The following is a 26,846-nucleotide window of genomic DNA, read 5'->3' as shown; positions in this document are numbered from 1 at the left end:
TACAATAATTTGTTAATGAAGACATGATATTAAAAGAGGTAAATTGTGACGTCAAAGATACAAAAAATGGGACTAATAGTAAAAATGAATAGTAGATACACAAAAGATAAAGAGGAGGGAATCAAAGTATACCACAGGGAAAATCACTTCACAAAGAAAGACAAAAAAAGGGGCGCCTGGATGGCTGAGCCGGCTAAGTGTCGTCTTTGGCTCAGGTCATGATCTCAGGGTCCATGAGTTCGAGCCCCACGTCAGGCTCTGTGCTGTCAGCTCAGAGCCTGGAACCTGCTTCAGGTTCTATGTCTCCGTCTCTCTCTGCTCTTCCCCCACCCGCTTGTGCTGTCTCTCTCTCTCTCAAAAATAAATAAACATTAAAAAAAAAAAGACAATAAAATTGGAAGAAGGGAACAAAGGAACTACAAAGCTAGGAAACAATGAATAAGTTGGTATTAGTTAAGTCCTTACTTTGCCTTAGTTCTTTTTAATGTAAATGGATTAAATTCTCCAATCAAAAGGCATAGAGTGGCTAATGGATTAAAAACAAGACCCATCTATATGCTGCCTACAGGAGACTCACTCCAGCTTTAAGGGCACACAGAGACTTAAGGGAAAAGGATGCAAAAAGATACCCTATGCAAATGGAAACCAAAAGAAAGCAAGAGTAGCTATACTTCTATCACACAAAATAGACTTTAAGCCAAAACGATAATGAGACAAAGAAGGCCATTTTATAATGATAAAAGGGTCAATTTATCACAAGGGTATAACAATATATATGCATCCTAGATCACAGCACCTAAACATATTAGGCAAATATTTACAGATCTGAAGGGAGAAATAGACAACAATACAATAATAGTAGTGGAATCTGATACCCCACTTTCAACAATGGATGGATCATCCAGATAGAAAATCAATCAGGAAACACTGGATGTGAACTATACCTTAAGCCAAATGGACCTACCAGACATATATGTAACATTTCACCCAACAGCAGCAGATTACAGACTCTACTCAAGCACACGTGAAACATTCTCCTGGATAGATCACATGTTAAGTCACAAATCTAATCAAGAAATGGGCAGAGGACTTGAATAGAAATTTCCCCAAAGAAGATATATAAATGGCCCAAACAGATACATAAAAGGGTGTTCAGTACTTCTAATCCTCTGGGGAATGCAAACCAAAGGCATGAGATATGTCCTCATATCTGTTAGAATGGCTATTATCTAAATGCCAAGAGACACCAAGTGCCGTCAAGGATGTGAAGAAAAGGGAATTCTTATGCACTAGTGGTGAGGATGTAAATTGGTACAGCCACTATGGAAAACGGTATGGAGTTTCCTTAAAAAAAAAATTAAAGATAGAACGACCATATCCAGCAATGCCACTTCTGTGTATATGTCAAAGGAAATGAAATCTCTCAGAGATATCTGCATTCCCATGTTCATTGCAGCATGTTCCCAATAGCCAAGGCATGGAAAAACCTAAATGTCTACTGATGGATGAATGGATACAGAAGATGTGGTTTATGTACAATGGAATATTATTCAGCCATAGAAAGAAGAAAATTCTGCTGTTTGCAACAACATAGATGGGCCTTGAGAGCACAATGCTAAGTGAAATAGGACAGAGAAAGACAAATACTGTATGTTCTCCTTCACATGTGAAATCTGAAAAACTGAACTCACAGATATAAAGAAAGGAATGGTGGATGCCAGAGGCTAGTGGGTAGGGGAAAATGTGGAGATGTTGATCAAAGGGTAAAAACTTCCTGTTATTAGATGTGTAAGTTCCACAGATTAATGTATAGCACAGTGACTATATATTATATATTTGAAAGTTGTCAAGAGTATAGATCTTATATGTTCTCACCACCTACAAAAATGATAATTATGTGAGGTGATGGATGTCTTATCTAACCTTTTTGTGGAGCTCATTTCTTGGTATATTTGTGTATCACATAATCACATTTTACACCTTAAAGTTACATTTGTTATATGTCATTTATATCTCAGTAAAGCTGGAAAAAAATAAAAAGGCATTATGTAAAAACAAAAGGCATTTTAATACAATTTATAATACATCAATATTGATTCTTTAGCTGTGGCAGATGTACAATACTAATGTAATAACAATAGGGGAAACTAGGTGTAGGGTATGTGTTAACTCTGTACTACCTTTGCAACTTTTCTGTAAATACAAAAGTATTCTAAATAAAAATTTTATTCAAATTAACAAAAGGAACTATTTAAGATGACTGGACTCCATTTGAGTTATAGGTCCTTTCTTAGAAAAAAGGATTGGTGTCTGATACTGTTGCCTAAAAAAACAGTCAGTTATTTCAGCTATATACTCATATATAGAAATTTCTATAAATGTCGTTTCAATCGTGTTGAATAAGATTGCTATTAGAATAGAAGCCATTTGATACAAGTGCAATTAGCCATTTGGATATTAAAAGTGTGCCATTTCTTTAGTGTCTTGGCAGGTTACAATGGTACCATCTTTGCATATGGGCAAACAGGCAGTGGTAAGACATTCACCATCACGGGTGGAGCAGAACGCTACAGTGACAGAGGCATTATCCCAAGGACACTGTCGTACATTTTTGAGCAATTACAAAAGGTATGAAACTTTAACTTCATTTTCTGTTTGATATATTCAGCAGAAATTTACAGTGGGTAAAAAATTTATTGTGACATTTTATTATATTATATCTAAATGAGGAAGTATTATTGTGTAATAACTCTGGCCTTTATATTTAAGGAAAGTTTGGGATTTTGCTGAAGAAGTAGAAATTAAGGTGCTTCTCATTAAAGGGATGCTGTTTCAGCAAAGGCTGAAAGAGAGTTCCTTCTGATACATCCATGGAGGTTAAAAGAACAGAGAACACATTTTCCCAACTAACATCTTATATTTCCCATTAAGAAACTGGATGTCCTTTTACCAAGACATTTTTATTTCAGCTACTAAAGCACTGAGTAAGATGATATGCTTGTACCTTTTTCACAATTGTGACAGAAGCCCAGAAGAGTTTACCAGAGTAAATATCCTATTGCAATTAATATTATTATGAAGAGTTCTTTATATTATATGCATCATTTATGTGTGTCTCTAAGTGCCTGTTGCCTTATTAGTATTGAATACGACATATAATACAATTAACAAGGCAGGTATCTTTATCCCAATTTTATAGTTGGGAAAACTGAGTCTAAATATCTTTCCCTGGGTCCTTATAAGTAGCCGGTCTGGTGGTCCATCCCAGGTCTGTGTGATGCCAAACCCTGTGCTTTTCACCACTACATACACTGCCTCTGTATCTCAGACTGGCTTTATTTTGTTGGTTGTATTTAAACAATAATGAGTTAAGGAACTTCTCTGAACTTGGATTTCAGTTTTCCCTTAACTTTTCTAGGTTTCAGTTTTTCCCTCTGTGGAAGTAAGAATTGAATTGTACTAGAGGATCTCCAGCATCCCTACTCACTCCTACACTTACTTGGTTGTATTAATTCTGTATAACAAATGTCCTAACTAGGTCAGTGTAACAGCTATTCCAAATTTTCTTGACTGTATGCTTTTTGCATTTTGAGTTGCAAAGATGAGAAGAAATCGCTGAGATCTGCATAATTCTAATTTCCATCCATAAAGTAGCAATTACCCATTAGTTCAGCTCATCTCTCACTAGCTCAAACATGCCAACACTGCATGCCAGAAAATGTAGAAGAGAAAGAGTTGAGTATAGTGTGTATGTTGGATTCAGATCCTGTCTTTTCATTTACTCATTTATTTCTGACATTAGCTGCTTTGTTTTGCTCCCAGATTTCACAGACTGGGAACATAATTTCTAATAGTTTTTGCTGCTGTGGCCCAATGTGGAAGTATGTTGTCTTGGAAAGTTCATTGAAGTTGGTGCAGACCAACCTTGTTCTGAGAAAGTGTGCTACTTACAGCATGTGGCCTTGAGGTGGTTACTTAATGTCTCAGGCTTATGGAGTTGCTTCTGAGGGTTGAACATACTCTATCTATAAAGATATTGTCCTGGCACATAGTACATGGTCAATGTATGAGCTCAGTTACTATAGCCATTAATATTTATATCCATATATATGTGTGTGTGTGTGTGTATGTGTGTGTGTGTGTGTGTGTGTGTGTGTGTATGTATGTAGAGAGAGAGAGACAAATGATCCTGATTAATTTCAAAGAATCCTTTGAAACTTAGGACAAATGAAGCCAATTTCCCTGATTAAGTTAAACAGAATAAATAAATCCTTTCCTAATGGAAAATATATTTGTCCCTTTTAAAATTTTGTCTGTGAATACCAAAATGTAGTTCTAAAAGTCTAAATGTTTTCCAAGTACCTACCGTCTGCCCAGTTCATTGTTTTCATATCTGTTTGTCATTGACATTATTCTAAACCACATTTCAGTTTGAATTATCCTAAATCACTTCCTGGACTGGAGAGAACCCCTTGGACCAATTTATAGTCAGGACAGCTCTTTGTAAAAGGACAGATCTCCATGATGGGCACAACATATTCGTTCTAATCAAATTGAACTGCTGCAAAACTAGTAAGAGACAGCTTGAGGTTCATCATTAAGTTTGTCCACATTGTATAGCTGAAAAATGCAGACAGGTACTCGGATACCCCCAGTCGATTGCTTGAGAGGGGCACATGGAGTTCTCTAGAATTCTTAAAGGACATACTTGACTTATGCAAAGTAATTATTTCAAGATAAACCAAGAGCAAGTGCATACTGGCTCCTAAAATGCCTGTGAGTGTGATAGGAGCACATTTGCAGTAATTTTAAAGGAAGACAATTGATTCCATTTATTTTAGAAATCATAGCTCATTATTTTTGAGTACTGTGAGGTTCAGACTTGTTTTGGGGCAAGAGAAAAGGCTGTCTGCAGGGAACATGTGTGTTACATTACAGTCTGGCAATCCTAGACACTAAAAAAGGAATAATAAGGAAAGGTAGCTTGCCACATTGCTCAGTGACTTTTAAGTGTGTATTCTAATAAAAGTCCAGAAAATGCAGAAACTGGAGGAGCCAAAGGCATTATCCCTATCATCTCAGGGGAGTAGTCTTGCCATTTTCCTGACTTATGATTCCTTCTACTTTCTGGAAGAAGAGAGTTTCTCCACTGCAGATGAACATACAAATTGGCTGTTGTTTTGCCTTTCTTTTACTTTCCTTTTATATTCTTGCTGAATTCTCTATTTGGGGGCTTTTAGAAATAATGGTAAAAACAATAACATTAGCAATAATAATAACAGTAGCAACAGCAACAACTTATTGGTCCTTACTACAGGGACACACATTTCTAGTCAGATTTTAAATACAGAACCCTATTTCTCTGTTACAACAGTTCTACAAGATAAGAGTTATCCACAATTTCATAATTAAACAGCTGACGATAGTGCAGGATCACTCAGTTATAAATGGCAGATCCCGTATTCAAACCCAGCTTTTTCTGATGCTAAGATGAGCTCAGAACTGTATGCTAAAATCTCAAACTATAACATATGGGATATTTCAGTTATGTTCAGATAAGTTTTAGAAGTATGTTGCTCTTAAACTTGCTGAGAGGTTGCTAAATGATCCCCCATGGCCTTCAACTTGGTCTGAGAATCTTGCTCTGAGAATCTTCTAGAGAGGACAGCATATATGTTCATTGTGGAACACTTTTTTCACAAGTATTTCATAGGATACTTGAGGGAAAACTGGATTAGACTAAAGACCACACAGAATCTGTCTAGAATATATGATCTCTGATACCTGTGCCATAACCAAAAGAATGATGTTGAATGATGCCTTTGCTAAACTAGGACACTAATCTAATCAGCAGGGGGTTTGTTAGGATAAACAGAGTCGCCTACATCAGCAGGACTTCAGCATTTGGTGGGGATAAATTTATTTAGTAGAGACTCAGTCCATGCTGTCACCTTCCCAGACCACCAAAACATGACATTTCAGGTGTAGCTTGAGAGTTTTGCTCTGGTCATGTGCTGCCTGAGAATTGCCTTAATTTTTCAGGTGTTATTTTGTTCTTATGAAATATTGGTGTTTTTATTTGGATAGTTTGAGCCACTTTAGAACCAGACAATCATATTAATTTTAATCTGAAGAACGCATTAGGAATTCATTATTCAATTTCCTCACTAATCAGTGTGGAAACTGAGGCCTGACACAGTAGGGTATTATAGCAAGTAGGACTGGGATTCCAGCCCTGGATATGCAGGCCTTTGTTCTCTCTTCCATCTCTGTGAACTTGATCGTCTCTCCCTTTAAATAGTATCTGTCAAATGGATTGTCTTGGATATGGGTAAGAATCAGTCAGGAAGGTCATCCTAAGGAAAATCTCTTTGTGAGTATTGACTCTGACAATCTGCTGACCTTCTTGCCATGAGACACAAATATATTCTGTTATGAGAAGTAGGACTCTTATTTGCTGAAATGCAAGCATCTGTATTTTGGGAGAAACAAGAAGAAAGTGCTATCAATTGATATTTGGTCTTGAAAACTGAAAAAAAAATTTCAGTTTTCTTGAGACCTGAAAAAATTCCATTTTATTCTATCTCAGAGGGAGTGGGTCCTTTTTATCTGCTAGCAGAACTGAGACAGGACCAGTTGCCTGGGCTTTTATCCTAATTGCATTGATGCCTGTGTCATTGCATTTCAGTATTAACCCCCACAAAGTACCTCTCTCAAATGAATAGCTCAATATCCCTGATTGCCACGTGGGCCAGGAAGATTAACCCAAGAGAGAAGTTATAGGCAGTGAGCTGTGAATGTCTACTCTTACTGTTACCTGATTGATCTAAACTATTTCTGTCCCCTGGGATTCATTTTACATTATCTACTATTGTCTGTTATCTATATCACCAGAAATTTTGCATATTGGAAAAATTTTTAAAAGAATTATGATGAAAGCTGGAAACTCTTTTGCTACTGAAGGTTTTAAACAGAAGTAATGATACTGTTTTCTTTTATGAATAGGCTATTCACAGAATGTAAGTTTATTTTTTCACAGTAACCTTTTTTTTTTTTTTGGAGGGGGGTCTGGAAAGTAAAAACTGGTGTGTTATACATTTCTGCAACCAAGTTGGCTCATTTTAAGTGTATATTGACTCTTTATGTATAACGTGGAACCAATAAAAAAAACAACAGACTAAAGTTGCTTGTAATCATGGGTGTTGGCTATTAAAAAAAAAAAAAAGCTTCATGCATATGGTTACTGGCAACTTGAAAGTGTCACGAACTGAAAATGGAAACCATACAAAGTGAGGAGGGTAAAGAAGAGAAGCTGTGAGGAAACTATAATGATAAATGTGTTCATCCTCCTCTGAGCTGAATCGTTATTTATAGCCATTAAATAATGTCTTCCCCTTTTCCAATCAGGACAGCAGCACAATATATACAACACGCATTTCCTATTTGGAAATCTACAATGAATGTGGTTATGATCTGTTGGATCCAAGACATGAAGCCTCCAGTTTGGAAGATTTGCCGTGAGTAGCAGAACAACAAAGAATGGGGGAAATTACTTTCAGATGTTCCTTTCAATTGTTTTCTTTGAAACTTTGTATGTTTCTGGTCTCAGTCATAATTAACAAATACTGGATAACAGAATCTTTTTTGTAATATAATGGATATTTTTTTTCAGTTATGACAAATAGACAGCAATGATGGGAACTAAAATTGCTTGAAACCCATTTCTTGGGAAAATCTCTTTTGGAGTTGGTACAAGAGAGTGCACTGAATGTTCTCGGACCCGGGGTAGAGTGGACTAGTGGGATATGCTGGTACTGCTTTACCTCTGCGGAATCAGACCCTTTCCTCCTTCATTTGTGGCCTTTGTCTGAAGAGGGAGTTCAAATTAGGGCTCAAGCAGCAATGAGAGACTGAAAGAGAGAAAATAAAACTTTGTTTTCCCCGTTGCTTCTCTATTGTAAGACTGACACTGAAAATCATTTGGTCAGATTGGCACTGATTGCTGCATGACTGAAATATAAACAGAGTCTTCAGAGCTTACCTACTGAGTAAGTTACCCTGCCAGCATTTATTACTCACTGCTTATTTGAATATCTGCCTAAATTACATATTAATTGGTAATATTTCATATCCTTTTGTCCAGACATCTTCATATATCAGAAGTTGGTAGGGATGCCTGGGTGGTTCAGTTGGCTAAGCCTCCAACTTGTGATTTTGGCTCAGGTCTTGATCTCATGGTTCATGAAATCAACCCCCGCATCAGGCTCTGTGCTGACAATGCAGAGCCTGCTTGGGATTCTCTGTCCCCCTCTTTCTGCCCCTCTCCTTCTCTCTCTCTCTCTCTCTCTCTCTCTCTCAAAAATAAATAAATGAATAATAAAAATAAATAAAATAAATTTAAAAAGTTGGTACAGCCAAGAAAATGTATTTTAATTTTCTTAATATTCTAAAGCAATTTAAAAACACATATTAATCCTCTACCACAAAGATCAACAACCAATTGCTGGCTTGTTCTGGTTTGCAAAAGAAATAAGGAAATAATAAAGAAAATAAATTATACTCTTTACATCATCTTTATATGTATTCTTCCTTTAATATTGACAGGGAGTTTTTACGTATCTCTTTTATGCCAGTTGTATTCATTAGAGGGAGTTAGGAAAGGGGATTATTGTTGGTTTCTAAATATGTTAATTAAAGAATATAAGAAGAGAAAGGAAAGATCTGACTCCATGGAAGAAATTGGTCTTAAGGAAACTATTGGAATTAAGTTTACAGAGAGGTAAAATGTTCCTCAGAGGAAGGTTAGAAACAGCAACATTAAAAATATGAAGATGTAGTCAGAAAGGCCATGTGTTGAGGAGTCATGTGAGATAAAAGCAGAAAGGCTAACAGAAGCCAGCTTTTGAGGTACTTGAATGGTGGGCTTTTGCTGTGAGATTGATTATTACTCTAATAGGCTTTTAAATTAATTTTCTAGCCTCCAGTCTAACCTGTGTACCTCTAGGCTAAATCCGGATTAAAATTGCTTTAACAAGTCATATCTACACTGAAGAACTTGAAACCTGCTTAACAATATTCCAGAAATGAAAGTCTTGGCTATGACAAACATGGAGGAAGAGAAAGAAGTTTGAGAGATATGCATAAAAAAAATAAATAGATGATAACTAGCTAGCTAGTTAGATAGAAATCAAATAAATTGATTATGCCTCTTACCTTGGATTTGATTGGATTTGAAACAAAGGTGAATTACAGCAGGTTGGTTCTCTGTATTTTACTGATTGAGAAGAGTAAACTCAGAGAGGTATGACTTTTCCAGGGTGTCAAAACTAATCTGTTAATTGTAGAGCAAGAATTAAAAACCACAAAGGCGGGGCGCCTGGGTGGCTCAGTCGGTTGAGCGTCCGACTTCGGCTCAGGTCACAATCTCGCGGTCCCTGAGTTCGAGCCCCGAGTCGGGCTCTGGGCTGATGGCTCAGAGCCTGGAGCCTGCTTCCGATTCTGTGTCTCCCTCTCTCTCTGCCCCTCCCCCGTTCATGCTCTGTCTCTCTCTGTCTCAAAAATAAATAAATGTTAAAAAAAAAAATTAAAAAAAAAAAAAAAAACACAAGGGCATCTGGGTGGCTCACTCAGTTGAGCATCCGACTTTGGCTCAAGTCATGATCTCACTTTTGGTGAGTTTGAGCCCTGTGTTGGGTTCTGTGCGGACAGCTTAGAGCCTGGAGCCTAGTTCAGATTCTCTCTCTCTCTCTCTCTCTCTCTCTCTCTCTGTCAATCTCTCACAAAAAATAAATAAACATTAAAAAAAATTGAAAACTACATACTCTGACTTTCATGCCAGAGTAGCAAAAATAGCTTCAGGATTTTACCATGGGGCCCAGAGAATTGGAGTCATTGACTAAAAAGGTGATTTCTGTTAGAACACTTGATTGGGTGGTGGTATTGAGTTTCATATACATAACTTTGGTGGCTAAGAGTACCTTACTAGATGTTTACAATAACTTCCTCAAAGGTAGGAAGTATGCCTTACCTGAGTTGGTAGTCTCTCTACCACTAGGCCAAAGTAAGTTCTCAAGATTTAAAAAAATTATCTATTAAATTGAAACTATAAAGTAGAATTTTTGAAGATGAGAGTATAAAGGAACAACAGCATGAGCTCTGTGAATCAGAGTCTAATGGACATAATTGGGTGCAACCTGACTATGAGAACTAGGAATGAGAAAAGTCGTTGACTTCTAAGAGAGGCAGTGTAATATATAGTCAAGAGCACTTGATTACAAGTCAGGACATTTGGGTTCTAGTCCCAACCCCTCAATCTTAGATACATTTTTTCACTTTTCTGGGTTTCTCATGGTCTATAAAATGTGGGCATCGGGTTATATAATATTTAACAGCCTTTTAGAGGTCAAAGATTGACGACCTCACAGAATAGGACTTCTTTGGTGACTCTTTTCCCCTTCACAAAAAAATAAGAAGTGATGTAGATATCTTGTATTTTCCTCCTAGAAAGGAGCCTTCTGCCTCTTGAAAGCAAGGACAATGCTTTTAATTCACTCCATGTCTCTGTGTTTCCTGATATGCCTTGCATTTAGTGGTGGATCTCAAGGTCAATCAGATTGTCTCGGTAGATGTCACTAGCCTTCTACCTTAAACTACTGCTCTTCTTTGGTAACTTCATCCTCTTGTTGGAGAATGAGTTCACTGACTGAAGTCAGAAGTGACCTCAATTACAAAACCGATGTTTTCAGTGAACTACTGCCCTCCCCCATACAAAAGTGGACAGAAGGATGTTCTTCTTACATTTTGGAATATAATTACATGAAAACAAACCCATTAAAATAAAAATGAAAAGATTCTCATTATGAAAGAAGACTCCCATATCCCAGGAGTATAGCTTATTTACTTCAAATATATTCAGTACAATAGAATTCCAAAACAACTCAAGAACAGCATAGTCTTTTGGGGTAGGGATGATGGGATTTGACTGGTATTGAGTCTGCTGGTTTTCTGGGGATTTTAGAGAGTTTGCCTTTTACTAAGATTATCAAGTAATTCTTTATAATGGAATGTGACTTTTGCTGTACCTGGATTAGATTAAGAGTATGTACTGTTAATCTGGTTTCATACACTCTTGAACTGGGACGAGGTCTAACCCCACCATCTTATCCATCTGATTGACTGGTTTCATTGTTGTGAGCTGGAATGTCCCAAATACTCTGACTGTGATCCAAAAATAATAGGCAAAGTGTCTGTTGACTTTGGTTCTCTGTTGTGGTCATCCATTTGAGGGACAATGGCAAGATACACATTGTATCCCTTTGACATTCTTATACGTGGCATAACCATGTCTAATCAAATTCAAGGTCAATTTGATATTGCACAACAATAGCCATCAGTAACAGGTTTCTTACTACTGAGCAACACAGCTTCCTCCAAATCACCTGCTGGACGTTCTTCTCATGGGGCACTCTGTCTTTTCTGATCCTTGTTTTTTACACTCTAATGAGTTCCAACTCTGCTGTTACTGAAGCAATTGCCTATAGACTGCCTGTGGACTTTGTATATATAATGTCAGGGGATTGGACTAAAGTCAATTGCTTCTTTCAAATGTTGCTGTAGTCATTTGGCAAGGAGTTTTTAGATACAACATTAAAAGCATGATCTGTGAAAGAAGAAATAGATGCGCTGAGATTCATTAAAATTAAAAACTTCTGCTCTCTGAAAGACACTGTCAAGAGAATAAAAAGACAACCCAGAGACTGAGAGCAAATATTTACCAAACACATATCTGATAAAGGACTTACATCTAAAATATACAAAGAGCTCTTAAAACTCAGCAACTAGAAAACTAACAAGCCAATGAAGAAATGAGAAAAAGCTCTGAACAGACAGCTCACCAAAGAAGCTAAGCATCTGAGAAGATGCTCCACATCATCTGTCATTTGGGAATTGCTAATTAAAACTATGTACCTACTAGAATGGCAAAAATCTAAAAAACTGGCAATACCAAATGCTGACAAGAATGTAGAGCAGCTGGAATGCTCATTCATTGCTGGAGGAAATGCAGTATGCTACATTTTATTTATTTATTTATTTATTTATTTATTTATTTATTTGAGAGAGAGAGAGCATGCACATGCATGCCCAAGTGAGGGAAGGGCAGAGGGAGAGGGAGAGAACCTCAAGCAGGCTCTACACTCCACGCAGAACCTGATGCAGGACTCAATCCCATGGCCCTGGGGTCACTATCTGAGCTGAAATAAAGAGTCAGACAGATGCTCAACCAACTGACCCACCCAGGTGCCCTGGTATAGCTATTTTAAAAGATGACGTCAGTTTCTTAAAAAACAAACATAGTTCTTAGGATAGGATCCACCAGTTATACTTCTGGGTATTTAACCAAATAAATTGAAAACTTATGTCAGTACAGAAACCTGCCCATGAATGGATATATCAGCCTTATTCATAATTGCCAAGAGCTGGAAGCAACCAAGATGTCCTACATTAGGCGAATAGAAGAACAAACTGTGATACATCCATGCAGTGGAACATTATTTGGCAATAAAAGGAAAAGTGCTATTAAGCCACAGAAGACACACAAAGTCTATATACTGTATGATTCCAAGTATTTGACATTGTGGAAAAGGAAGAACTATAGATACAGTAGGAAGAGCACTAGTTGCTGGTGGTTGGGATGGGGAGAGAGAGATACAGGGATGAATAGGTGAAGCACAGGGGACTTTTTGGGCAGTGAAACTATTCTATCTGATAGTATAATGGTGGGTCACTTGTCCAAACTCATAGAATATATACCACCTAGAGTGAACCCTAATAGAAGCTATGGGCCTTTAGTTAACAAAACAACAGTAGCGAAAAGGAACGAACTATTCATACATTTAACAGCTTGGATGAATCTCCAGGGAATTGTACCGAGTGAAAAAAGCCAATCCCAAAAGGTCATATGATGTATGATTTATTTATATAATATTTTTTAAATGACAAAATTATAGAACTAGATAACAGATGAGTGGTTGACAGGAGTTAGGGAGGGAAGTGGGGATGGTTACACAAGGCCAGTGAGAGATCCTTATGGTCATGGACTGTTCTGTTTCTCAACTGTGACTGTGGATACACAAAACTACTCATGTGATTAAATCCCATAGAACTAAACACACACACACACACACACACACACACACACACACACAACTGGGACATCTGAATAAGATCAGTGGATTCTATCAATGTCAGTGTCCTAGTAGTGATATTTTAATATAGTTTTACATGATGTTATCATTGGGAAAAACTGGGTAATGGGTACATTATTTCTTATAGCTGCATGCAAATCTACAATTTTCACAAAACAAGTTTAATTAAAAAATTATTGTCTATATATTTGTGTGTATATATATATATATATATGCACACACATGTATTCAATGCATTCTGTATTTAGCAATTTAAATGAAAACAAAACATCTATTTTTGAAAGTCTTTATGTCATATGCTATAAAGAGAATATAGTTAGAATCTAAGTATGTCTTATGGAGTAAAACAGTATAACTACTGGTCTTAACCATAGGGAAAATAGTCACCTTACTTAAGTGTAATTTTAGTATTCCTAAATAGGGATGCATAATGCATTTAAGTTTCCAAAGATGGTCATGGTTATTACCGTTAGCAAAAAGTCAGTAAACTCCAGCATCCAGTATTGCAATCTTGGCTTTGTTGTAAAATAATTTGTTGCCAAAGGAAAACAAATAGATGGATGTTAAATTTAATTCACCAAATTGCTATGCCCACTGGATATGAAACACTCTTAAGTGTTGCAGGAGTTACAAAAAAAGATGAATGCAGTGTCTGCCCTCATGGCTTACATTCTAGTCATGTGGAATCATTCATTTATTCAACAAACATTTATAGAGATCCATCTTGATTCCACATACTGTGCTAGGTAGGCACTGACTTTACTGACATAGTCTTTACTTTTCCTGGACCTCACAGCAGAGTGGGGAAAACTAGTATAAAATAGCATAAGGTAGAATATGAAAAACATCATAAGAAAGGCACAAAGAATGACTAGGGCTTAAAGGAGGAAGAAATGACATCAGGTCAAGTGATACGGAAGAGATTCCCAGAGAAGGTGGTACATGAGATAGTCCTTGAGGGAAGGTGTAAGACTTGGGGCAGTGGAGTGTGGCCTTCATGTGGAAACAAAGGTAGGGAAGAGCACTGAGCTTGTTCTGTGACAGTTAGTAGACCTGTTTGACTGGACCCCAGGAAGGGAGTAGGTGAGAACATTGAGACAGAAAAGTAGGAATGCCAGGATTTGTCAGGAAGGTGTAGCCCTCAGAGATTTTTATTCAAGGGTAGAGCAGCTTGGAACTGCCTTTTAGGAAGAAAAATCACTCAGTAGCATGTAAGGCTAGAATGAGATGGATGGGAGTCAGACCGCAGAGCATTGTGGGAAGTTATTAGGATCATCCTGGTGGCAGTGGGAGTAAAAAGGAGGGACAGAATTGGAATACATAATCCAGTGGCTTGAAATTTAACTATGTGTGAGAATATAACTACGTAGGAGAATCACCTAGATGTTGTTTAAAAAAGCAGATTGTTTGCCCCCACCTCCAGAAAATTCAAATATGTTTGAATTAGCAGCCCAGGTGATTCCAGTGCAGGTGGTCTGTATTAATCCCTTCCTTCATCCACCTAGGAAAAGTTCTTTTTAGAGATACCAGAAAAAATCTCTCCATGAGGGAAATGGGCACCTCTTGTGTGCTGGTCCCTATCCTAGGGACTTTAAATGCAGTATCTCATTTGAGGAGGTAGGTATCATAATCTATGCTTTATGGATGACTAACCTGAGGTTCACTTAGATAGTGTGATATTTCCCTAAGATTCCACGTCTGCCAAGAGATGGACCAGGATATTTACCTCCGTCCATCAAACATCAGACCTGGGGGTTCTGGTGCTCTTGGCCAGGAGATCCATGTTGTATCCTGGCATTCCATCTGAGCTCTGAGAAGACTGTGTTTCTGGGCTTCTTCAGGGCTCTGGAACCTCTTGTGTGAGCCACAACTTTGAGTCCTTCTCAGCTCTGTCTGTTTTGTGTCGGACACTCTGCAAGGCTCTGAGAGTACCTCAAAGGGGGCTAGTTTAGTAGAACAGACTCATAAAATGATCATTTCAGACTTACGTAGTAAGTGATAAGATGCCCTGGGTTCTTTAAGGGCATGAGGGAGGATACCGATTTCCACCTGGGAGTTCAGAGAAGGCTGGAGAAAAACTCTGCCTCATTATGGTCTTCAACCTCAGCTAAGCCCTCAGCCTGCTAAGCAGTGTCTTCATACACCCAGTGATTTTTCTCCCAGTCCCCACAATAGCTACATCAAATGTCCGTCTCTTTTGTCACACACTGTGTGCCCCAATCCTCTTCCACACCACTTGTATCCTCACCTCAGACAGACTATCGAAGCTGCCAAATAGGAATTACCCCAACTTGCTGCCTCCTACCCACCTCCTTCCCTCTAGCCCCAGGAAACTGTCCTTTTGAAAGCCAATCTTTCCACTTATGCCTAGGACTCTCCTTGGATTGGCCACAAATCTACTTTATTTGGCCTACACATTTCATGTTTAAAATTTTTGAATTTAGTGCCTTTAGCTGAAGCATATATCCTTCAGTTCTTATTCCTACCTGTTGTATTATGTTTTTTTCATTTGTGTTATTTTTCTGGTCCCATTGAGCATTTGAACAGATTCTGGACCTATAAGCATAGATCTCAAAGTTAAAACGAACTCCAGTCTTTTCTTCAGCTAATTTCATTACTGATACAGCTGGGAGGCAACTTCTTGAGAAGCAGCGGTGCTGTTCTCCGGGATGATCTGAGCAAGTGACCAGTGACTTATACTCTGTGTATAAGTCACTTATACTGTGTATGGTCACTTATACTCTGTGTCCTTCATGGATTGGCCAGGAACTGTGTTTCTTAGAGAAATGGGACATTGTCAGTGACCATAGCTAAGGAATAGAGAGCCTTTCCAGCCTGAAAATGACACACTTCTACCCAAAGCCTGTCCTTCTAGCGTAATCTCAAAAGGCAAGTTGACTTCCCCTACTGTGAATGGCTGGTTGAAAGAAATCATTCTCAACATCTGAAATGTCTTATATAGGAGGCTGTCTTTGTCAGCTCAGCTACGAGAACAATGTACCATAGACTAGATGGCTTAAACAACAGACACTTATTTCTTACAGTTCTAGAGACTGGGAAGTCCCATATCAAGGAACTGGCAGATTTGGTTCCTGCTGAGAGCTGTCTTCCTGGGTAATAGTTTTCTTCTTGTTATGTCCTTACATGGTGGAGAGAGAGAGAGAGAGAGAGAGAGAGAGAGAGCACGCATGTGCTCTAGTCTCTTTCTCTTCTTATAAGGGCACTGATCCCATCATGGGAACCCCATCCTTGTGACCTTATCTAAACCTCATTTGGTGTAGTCTGATAATTTTCCAATCTGTTTTAAATTTTGAGTATAAAAGCAAAACCATAGGATTACCTAAAAAAGTGTTGAATAATTTTGGCTTGCTTGGTCACTCTGTTCCATCACTCTGAAGAACACACGGGGTTTGGAAACACATCTGACTATTACAGCTCAACTAATAGAGAAAAAGTAATTAAAATTATTTGAGATTGTCAATACCATATATACCGAGCATTTACTAGATGCCAGAAATCTCAGTGAGCTCTTTGAGGCATTATAAGGAATTTAAACTGTATGCTTACCCTCAACTTAACATTTAGTTGGAAAATGCAGCATGCACATGAAACACCTCAGGAAACTTTTACAAATACAACTGCTGTCAACTGTCCAGTTAATAATGTGTGTACATGCAAAAAAGGCATACAAGTCATTTAGAGTTACAGTAGTCTTATGAATAGAGCCGCGTCAACCAATAATCCCCTGTCATAGCCCACTTCCTCAGTGATTTCCTAATTTTATTGGCATAAGCCAAGACCAAAGTTCTGACTGCGCTAAGATCTGGCCGTGCTGCTGAGGTGGGAGTAGTGCTGAGTCAGCCTAGAGGGAGGACACATGGGGAAGAACCTTTTGAATGAAATCTAGGTGAGGGAGGGGAAGAGGTTCAATTAGAAAGCTAGAGGGCTCATCTGGACCAGATGATAAGTGTCGCAGGTAGTGTATTAATCTCCCAGCTCTGAAACTTCTATAGCAGTTAGCCTACATATTATAATTATTTTTTAATATAATTTATTGTCAAATTAGCTAACATACAGCGTATACAGTGTGCTCTTGGCTTCGAGAATAGATTCCCATGATTCATCGCTTACATACAACACCCAGTGCTCATCCCAACAAGTGCCCTCTCAATACCCATCACCTATTTTCCCCTCTCCCTCCCAGCCCATCAACCCTCAGTTTGCTGTCTGTATTTAAGAGTCTCTTGTGGTTTGCCTCCCTCCCTCTCTGTTTGAAACTAATTTTTCTCCTTGCCCCATGGTCCTCTGTTAAGTTTCTCAAATTACACGTAGGAGTAAAAACATATGATATCTGTCTTTCTCTGACTGACTTATTTCATTTAGCATAATACTCTTCAGTTCCATCCAGGTTGTTGCAAATGGCAGGATTTCATTCTTTGTCATTGCCAAGTAGTATTCCATTGTATATGTAAACCACATCTTCTTTATCCATTCATTGCTTGATGGGCATTAGAGCTCTTTCCATAATTTGGCTATTGTTGTTCTGGAAAGCAGTGTGAAGTTTCCTCAAAAAATTAAAATAGAATTACCCTATGACCCGACAATGGTACTACTAGGAATTTATCCAAAGCCTATGTATTGTTTGGCTAACTATAATTGACCTTGTGTCTTCAGATTGAGTTCTGGGACAGTTGAAGACATTTTTCAAAGTGAAAGTTACTGTGAACCAGAGATCAGACTGATGCTACTCAGGCTGGCTGATCACCTATTATCTTTGAGTACATATCTGACTTGATCTAAGAAGGAAGCCCTAGGAATAACCCAGTTACAATAGCAAAAGAAGGTAAAACACTCAGGAAATGTTCAGGGTCTTTGTGAAGACAATGCATTTTTTGGTGAGAAATGAAAGAAGTTTGAAGATAAATGGAGAGCTGTTAATCTGGTTCTGAAGGAGAAGTGTGAATACCTTGAAGAGGTCAGTTCTTCCCATAGGTAGAGGTTCAGTGAAATTGCGAGCAAAATCTTAAAGACTTGAAAAAACAGAAAGGAGTCCAGAGTTTATCTGAAAGGATAAACTACCAAGAAGAGCAAAGAAATGCCGGAAACATAGAGAAATAAAAGAGGACTAGTGATGCCATGTATTCAAATTAGGTAAAACTCTAATTAAATGAGATCGTGTTGTACCACTTTGGAATTAGATGAAGACGTGAGAACAGATAAACCACAATCAGATCCTGTACCATGTCACTATTTAATGTGGACAAAAGGAAGTTATTCAGTCACTGGTATTGAACATTTTTGTTAGTAAACTAACAACTGCTTATGACAACAGACCAATTTACAGTGGCTTAACCAAATTGTCTGTCTGCCCCCACCCTGCCCCAACCCTGCACACACACGTAAGGGTTCTCAAGTTTGGAGCCACAGCTGCTGTGGAAGCTCCAGGATGCACTAGGCCTTCCTTTTATCATTCAGCTGAGCCGTTCTCAGCAGTAACTCTAGTCCTGCTGCAGAATGACTACCGTGCTTCAGCATCACATCCACGTTTCTGGAAGAAAAAAATAAGGAAAAGGGCATGTGTTAGTTGAGGCTGCCCCTTTAAGAGTCTTCCCCAGAAGCTCTATCCTTTGACTTCATCTTTACTAGTCACTGACCAGAATTATGTTACATGGCCAGTTGTAGTTGCAAGGGAGTCTGGGAAAGTCTAGTATTTTAAAATAATTCCCTGAACACAAATCAGAGCTTAATATTTACACAGAAGGGGAGGACAGATCCCATATAGTCAGCCTGCAATGTGAGTTGCAATTAGTTACCTGGAAGAAAAAAAAAATTCATGTGGATCCCTTATTTCTTTCTCTGCACCTGCATCCTAAAAAATAGAGGAAAATATATTCTTAATATTAAAGGATATAATATGTGTGCACTTATACCACAAATCTGCAACATATGCATAAGAAAATAGCTTTAAAGAAATACATCAATGTATTATCATTATCCTTGTGATGGGACTCTGTTTTTGTCTTTTAAAACTCTACTTTTTAGAATTTTCAAACATTTTTACAGAAGCATGTATAACTTTTATAGTTGGAAAAATAATGAACTTTATGTTAAAATGAAAATAAATAATGATAAATAAACTCAGAACTGGTCAAATGCAATAGCATAATCTTAGAGGTGTATAAAGCTGTTTACCTGACAGAGGAAGTGCTATGGTTTTCCAAAATTAGAAATCCATGGCCTCTAAATCCATTTACTCCTATAATTTACCCAAATGTGGACAACTTGACCACATAATTTTGATGATACAACCATGCAGTCTGAATGAGAAAGCAAGTATTAGGGAAAACGAGAGGAGAAATATCTTCTTTGGAAACAGAAAAAAGTTGGTAGCTCTGAAAAAGACACATTTTTTCGTGTGTGGCTCTACAGTAACTATACGGAATTAGGTCAAAGAAGACATTTATTAAGTGATGAGTTATTTGAGTCTGGAGCACCAGAAGGAACATGATATATATGACTGAATATAATTGGAAATTAGCAAAGGGTACTGGTGTAAGAAGGAGAATAGCAAGCATAGTATTTGACGCGTAAGATATTATCTTTTGTACAATTGTGCAAATGATGATTGCCTATAAGCAATAAAGTACAGTAAACCCTGGTTATGTACATTAGATTTGGGGGCCATTGGTTTATTGGTGGTTGCACAGTGATATTGTTTGGGGGTGAGGAGAGTTTGGTTAGTTTAATAAAATACAGAAAAGTGACCTTATCAAGTTATTAACAGTCTAAAAATTTATCATATTTGGATACAATTTTGGAAAAAAAATAGAAATGAAAGAATGTTTCATGTATATACTAAATCTTAGTGAAATAGTTAAATGACAGTAACCAATAAATAAATGCATATAACCATCTGTGAGCAGAGTGTTGGTTCTCCCACACGGTAATTGTAGCTGGCATGATTCTGCCTTTGCCTATCATGGGTAATTCTCATTTTGGTCTTCCTTCTCCACAGCAGTGGCCAACAGCTTCCAGTTCTCTGTCTCGAGTTCTTTTGATGATATTTGTTTTCATAGCATTTGAAAGCACGAGCACAGTATTAGATTACATTAAATGACTTAATCCTTGCTCATTTTCAGACAGGGACTGAGTCATGTACAGGTGTTGGCATCTCAGAAATGGCAGACCTATGGAAGTAGAATAACATTAGGGTGTTGGTTAGGTTCTTTGGGAAATCAAATGGATAGGAGTTCAAATCTAATAATGTTACAATTTAACAACATGGGTAAATTAGAAACAGTAATAATAGGATTTAGGAGAGGATATGTACCAGCTGAAATAAAAGACATTGATATGGATAGAAAGCATTCATCACAACATTCACTCACAATACTTTGCAGCTTTGAATTTGGACTTATTCTTTTTCTGATAAAGCATTTCATTTGTTAGTATACCACGTGTCTCTTTTAAAAAGTTAAAACCAAGTTTTTTTTCTTAAAGACTTAATTTTTAAAAGCAGTTTCAAGTTTACAACAAAATTGAGAAGAAGGCACAGAAAATTTCCATACACCTCTGCCTTTACACATGCATCGCCTTCCCCACCACTCACCAGCATGATATATTTGTTACAAAGAATGAACTTAAATGGACACATCAAAATCACCCAAAGTCCATAGTTTACCTTAGGTTCCACTCTTGGTATTGTATGTTCTGAGAGTTTGGACAAATGTATAATGGCATATATCCATTATGATAATAACATACAGAGCATTGTCACTGCACTAAAAATCCTCTGTGCTCTGACTAGTTATCCTTCCCCTGCTACCTCTTACCCCTGGCAACCAATGACCTTTTTACTGTCTCCATAGTTTTGCCTTTGCCAAAATGTCATATAGTTGGAATCATACAGAATGTAGCCTTTTCTTACTGATTCCTTTCACTTAGTAATATGTATTTAAGGTGCCTCCATGTGTTTTCATGACATGATGGCTCATTTCTTTTCAGTGCTTAATTATATTCCATTGTCTGGATGTACCAAAATTGATTTATCCCTTCATCTACTAAAGGACATTTTGGTGGCTTCCAAGTTTTGACAGTTATGAATAAAGCTGCTACAAACATCCATGTGCAGGTTTTTGTGTGAACATAAGTTTTCATCCCTTTGGAGTAAATACCAAGGAACATGATTGCTGGATTGGCGGTCATGATGCATATGGTAAGAGCATGTTTAATTTTATAAGAAATAGCCAAAGTGTCTTCCAAAGTGACTGTACCATTCTGCATCCCAACTAGCAGTGAATGAGATCACTGCACATTACTGATAAGGTCCAGTATTTGATGTTATTAATGTTCTAGATTTGGGCCATTCTGTTAGGTGTGTAGTGGTATCTCATTTTAATCTGTGTTTCTTTGATGAAATAAGATGTGGATCATGATTTCATATGCCTTATTTTCCATCTGTATATCTTGTTGGAGAAGGCATCTGTTAAGGTCTTTGGCCCATTTTTGAATTAGATTTTCTGTTTGCTTATTGCTGAGTTTTCAAAGTACTTTGTATATTTTGGATAACAGTTCTTTTTCAGACATTATCTTTTGTAGTGTAAAAGTTTTTAATTTTAATGAAGTCCAATTTATCAATTATTTCCTTCATGAATCATGCCTTTGGTGTTGCATATAAAAAAAAATCACCATACCGAAGGTCATCTAGGTTTTCTCCTATGTTATTTTTTAGGAGTTTTATAGTTTTGTATGTTACATTTAAGTACACGAACCATTTGGAGTTTACTTTTGTGAAGGGTGTAAAGTCTGTGTCTAGTTTCGTTTTTGTTTTCTTAGATGTGGATGTCCAATTGTTGCAGCACCATTTGTTAAAGAGACTATTTTTGCTCCATGGTATTGTCTTTCCTCCTTTGCCAAACATCAACTTACTATATCCATGTGGGTCTATTTCTGGGCTCTCTATTTTGTTCCATTTATCTGTTTGTCTTTGCTTTTACCAATATCACACTGTCCTGATTACTGTAGCTTTATAGTAAATCTTGAAATCAGGTAATATTGGTCATCCAACTTTGTTTTCCTTCAATATTATTTTTGCTATCTGGGGTCCTTTGTGTCTCCATATAAACTGTAGAATTACCTTTTTGATATCCACAAACAACTAGGATTTTATTGGGATTGCACTGAATCTATAGAATATTTGGGAAGAACTGACATCTGGACAATATTGAGTCTTCCTATCCATGAACATGGAATACCTCTTCTTTTATTTAGTTCTTTGGTTTCTTTCATCAAAGTTTTGTAGTTTTCCTCATATAGATCTTGAGTGCATTATTTTAGATTTGTACTTAAGTATTTTTTTTAGATGCTAAATGTAAATGGTATTGTATTTTCAATTTCAAATTCTCTTTATTCATTTCTGGTGTATAATAAAGGAACTGACTTTTGTATATTAACCTTATTAGTTTAGGAGTTGTTTTGTCAATTCTTTCACTATTCTACATAGATGATCATGTCATCTGTGAACAGAAATAGCTTTAGGTCTTTCTTCCCAATCTGTTTACCTTTTATTCCCTTTTCTTGCATTATTGCATTCACAAGGATTTCCAGTACAATATTGAAAAGCAGTGGTAAGAGGGACACCTTTGCCTTGTATCTGATCTTAGTGGAAATGCCTTGACTTTCTCACCATTAATTACGATGTTAGCTGTAGGTTTGGGGAAGTAGTCTTTATTAGTTGAGACGGTTCCCCTCTATTACTTGTTTATTGAGAGTTTTTATAGTAAATAGGTGTTGGATTTTGTCACTTTTTGTGTCCTGTTGATATGATCATGTGGTTTTTTGTTTTTAGCCTTTATATAATGGATTACATGAATTGACTTTTGAATGTTGAACTGACCATACATACTTGGGATATATGCCACTTGGTTGTGGCATATAATTCTTTTTACACTTTGTTGGATTTGATTTGCTAAAATTTTGTTGAGGATTTTTGCATCTGTGTTTATGAGAGATATTAGTCTATAGTTTTCTTGCAACGTTTTTGTATATTTTTGTTATTAGGTAATGCTGACCTCATAAAATGAGGTAGGAAATATTTCTTCTGCTTCTGTCCTCTGAAAGAGATTGTAGAAAATTGGTATAATTTCTTCCTTAAATATTTGCTAGAGAACCTGGTATTTTTAGTAGGTAGAATTAAAATAACTTAATTTCTAAAATGTCATGTGATTGGCTATATTCTTCATTATCAGTAAAAAAATATAATGTTAGATAAAACTATAAAGAAAAGATATATTTTTCAAGCTCCTAGAAAAAATTTTCAAATGTCTTAATAATGATTAAATATAAGAAATATCAATTACTTTTAGCCCATTCTGCCTAGGTTAAGACCTATGCAAAAATGAATTGAATGTTTCTGAAACTTTCTCCAGGGATATGTTTCAACTATTTTATGTAGCAACTATTTTATAACAGATGAAATCTTTTAGATTTATAATCAATCAATTTAAAATTGTTTAAATGCAGGAAGGACCACTCCCCTTACATATGTTTCCTAAAAATGTGCATCTTCTGTTTTTCTCAAATCTTTACCATAAAGAGCTTCTGAGAATGTGTATTGGGGTGGGGGGAAAAAGGGAGGTTGAAAACCACTGAACTAGAGAGTAGTCTCTTCATTAAAATGAACAGTATAACTATGCTTATAACATGTGAAACATATCCATTTATTTAGAAGACCCTGACTGGATCCCCTTCCATTTTCATGAGGCCTGCCTGCTATCGACGTTTCTCTAAGTTAAGGTCACTAACTAGACAGGGCTGCTTCTTTTCGGGATAGCATCTTCATGTGAATTATTAAAAGGCACCCCTGCCATCTGTTGGAAAATTGTTATAATATGCTAATTTTGTTCGAAGATGCTTCATTGCCCTCTGACAGACATTTTTCATGATAAATACATAAACTCATGGTGTGAACTGCACCCTCTTGAACACGTTACCATCGTACAGTGCATGGCCTGCACAATCACATGGTGGATTTGCAAGTAGGAAAACATAGAAATCACCATGGCAACACTTGTTTGCAAAGTGAAAATGAGAAGCCAGATTCATTGCAGTAACTCCTGGAAAGTTCCTGTTCAGCAAGTTGGTGGCATTGGAATGTTGTGGAGGTAGGGTGTGGAGAGGGGACGGTTCTTTCATTGATGGCTCCCATTATTGAGAACAAGAGCTTGGCTATTGCTCTTCCTCTGTCTTCCAGCCAGTTAGAAAAAGCCTACAAATTCCAACTACTTAGCCAAATGGAAAAGATTCTCTGTTTACAGAGAAAACACAAAGCCTGCTTCTTCCCCATCATTAAGCAGGCCGAGTATACTTAGCAGAACTTTTCCACTTAGGTGTCCAAGTTAAGGCTATCAGTAACTTTTTGCTTGAAATCTAAACATTTTAGAAACATTTTGTAGGGAAAACTATTCACAGGCCCTTTCAAAAAAAATCAAATAGTTTGGGGGGTTTCCATCTTGGAATTAGGATGTTTATTTAAGAAACTCTAATAAAGCCCTCTTTCAGGCCCATGAAAATTATAGTCAGAATTGAGTGGCAGACTAAGGATTCAGGGAATAGCTATTGATTTGTGAGAGAGAGAGAGAGAGAGAAAGAAAAGGCCGAGCAAGGAAGCAACTTGATGAGAAACTTTTGCTAATGGTTCTTATTTCCTCCAGCTTTGAAAACGCATTCTACCAGCAGCAAAGTCTAAAACATTCTCACTCCCTGATTAGTCCACCTAGGCAGGAGTTAGTTCCCAGGGCATGGCTCAGGCTGGGCTTCTGTGAGCAAAGGCATGAGAATGGGTGGGGCTGAGTGGACGCATTGCCTGTCAGACTGAGTGCAAAAGGGATTTTCAGTGAGGGCAGGCAGGGCTAGGAAGGAAAATACAAAGCCTCATGCCCGAGGGATTGGGCAGAAACCGGGAAAGAATCTGAGGAGAAGAACTGGCAAAGGAGATCCTGACTGGAGAGAGCAAGTTGCACCGCAGAAGATTCCAGAAGGATGCCAGAGATAGAGCCTTTTATAGGGTGGCCACAGATGAGCCCTAAGTCGAGAGACAACCATGAAAGAAGCCAAACTAAATTGGACACCAACCTGCTATTTTATTTACTGTTCAAAATCTCCATGGGCAAGAAATCAGAGAGTTGTGAGGAAAACATAGTATCAGAAAAGCATGAGAGAGATGCATAGTGATGCGTCACAAAAGACAGCTGACAGTTCTATACAGAAAAACCGGGGGCACGTGCAAATTGCCATTTTGATCAAAGTGACAAAGCCGGGCAAGCACCTGGAAGTAAATATGGAAGTGTGATAATTCTGAAGTAGCCACGCTGGAGATCAAAGGCTCTGAATGATTTAGAAGAAAAAAGTAGCTTAGCCAAATCCCCCTGATGACATTTCACAAGCACTTCCTGTCTTATGCTTCTATTCTGTGTAAATACAATCCCAAATCAGTGACCCATTTAGGCTGTCTAACAAATGAACACTTTCAGAATTCCAACCTTGCTTGTTTTCTGCATTTCTTATTCCAGTGAAGTAATGGTGAGAGATGTATGTATGTTGAGTCCCTACCAGCACTTGGGTTTTTTGATTTGGCAATGTTGTAAGGCCTATGGGATGGGAGTTTAGGTAGATAATAATCCCCAGTTAAGTTATTGTTGTGGCTGATGAGTGGCTTAGCTTACCCATCAGCAGCATGGGAGGTCAGGGAGGTGGGCAAGAAACTTCCCGTGAAAAGACTAGCTTTTTAAAATTCACAGTGACCTCGCCTGTTAGTAGATGTAGCGCAAGAAGAACTTCAGCTGCAACCAGTAAAATGAGTAACTTTCCCCTTTGGGCACCGGGTGGAACTGGGTGGGAAGTAGAGATAAAGAAACCAGAAATCCCCACCCCATATATCTACCTTGTAGGATTATTCAAGATGAAGTCAATGGCTTTCCGCCTCGACCACACACTGGAATCACCTGGAGCTTTTACGAACTCCGATACCCAGACCGGGCCCCCAGCACACTGAAATCAAACCTTTTAGGATGGGACCTGGCACCAGCATTTGCTGTTTTCTTTTAGTTCTACAGGTTGTTCCTATGTGCGGTCAGGGTAAGAACAACTGGGTTAAGTGAAACAATGTGGGCGCCCGGCATGCTTTTGGTGCCCAGTGAGTGTGCGTGTCCTCCTCTTTGAATAAGTTCCTGCTCTTCGTCCCTCTCCCTTTTCTGCACGTGCACAAGGTCGTGCTGTATCTGGCTTGGCCCTTCAGTGTGTATCACAGATGACTGTGCCTCAGAGTTGGGGGATTTGTTTTTATCTTCATGTTGACAAAGAACTCTCTTCGATTTTCACTTTTAATGTACCATCTCGTCACTTGTTTCACGTTTTTATCTTCCTTCCAATGTTACTTAATTTCTTGCACCCTGAGGCCCCAGAATCTTTGGCTTCAGGAAGAATTCTGACTTCTGTGTCCCTTGTGATTGACTTTAGCTAAATCTTCTCAAGCACCCTAGAAGATCAGGGTGGCTATGAAGTTTAAGGAATAAAGAGGGTTCCTAAAAAGAGATAGAATTCATCCATTTCACTTAAAAATGCCTTCATGTTTTCCAAGCATTT

At 37.7% G+C, this 26,846-nt stretch overlaps 1 protein-coding gene across 8 annotated transcripts in view; it reads left to right on the top strand.

Annotated features, from left to right (window-relative positions):
* The window catches only part of KIF6 (kinesin family member 6), a 385,598-nt gene that overhangs the window by 77,051 nt on the left and 281,701 nt on the right, over window positions 1-26,846 (top strand). For all 8 annotated transcript variants that reach the window (XR_006202589.1, XR_006202588.1, XM_042938645.1 and 5 more), the window contains 2 exons: window positions 2,481-2,628; window positions 7,408-7,517. Coding sequence is in view for 5 of the 8 variants with exons in the window: in XM_042938645.1 (XP_042794579.1) it covers window positions 2,481-2,628; window positions 7,408-7,517 (258 nt within the window). In the remaining 3 variants the exon portion in view is untranslated. The remainder of the gene's footprint in view (window positions 1-2,480; window positions 2,629-7,407; window positions 7,518-26,846) is intronic.

This window comes from Panthera leo, chromosome B2 (assembly GCF_018350215.1).
Source record: "Panthera leo isolate Ple1 chromosome B2, P.leo_Ple1_pat1.1, whole genome shotgun sequence".
NCBI lineage: Eukaryota > Metazoa > Chordata > Mammalia > Carnivora > Felidae > Panthera > Panthera leo.
Note: the sequence above shows the minus strand (reverse complement) of the source record. Positions and strands in the feature narration are given on the sequence as shown.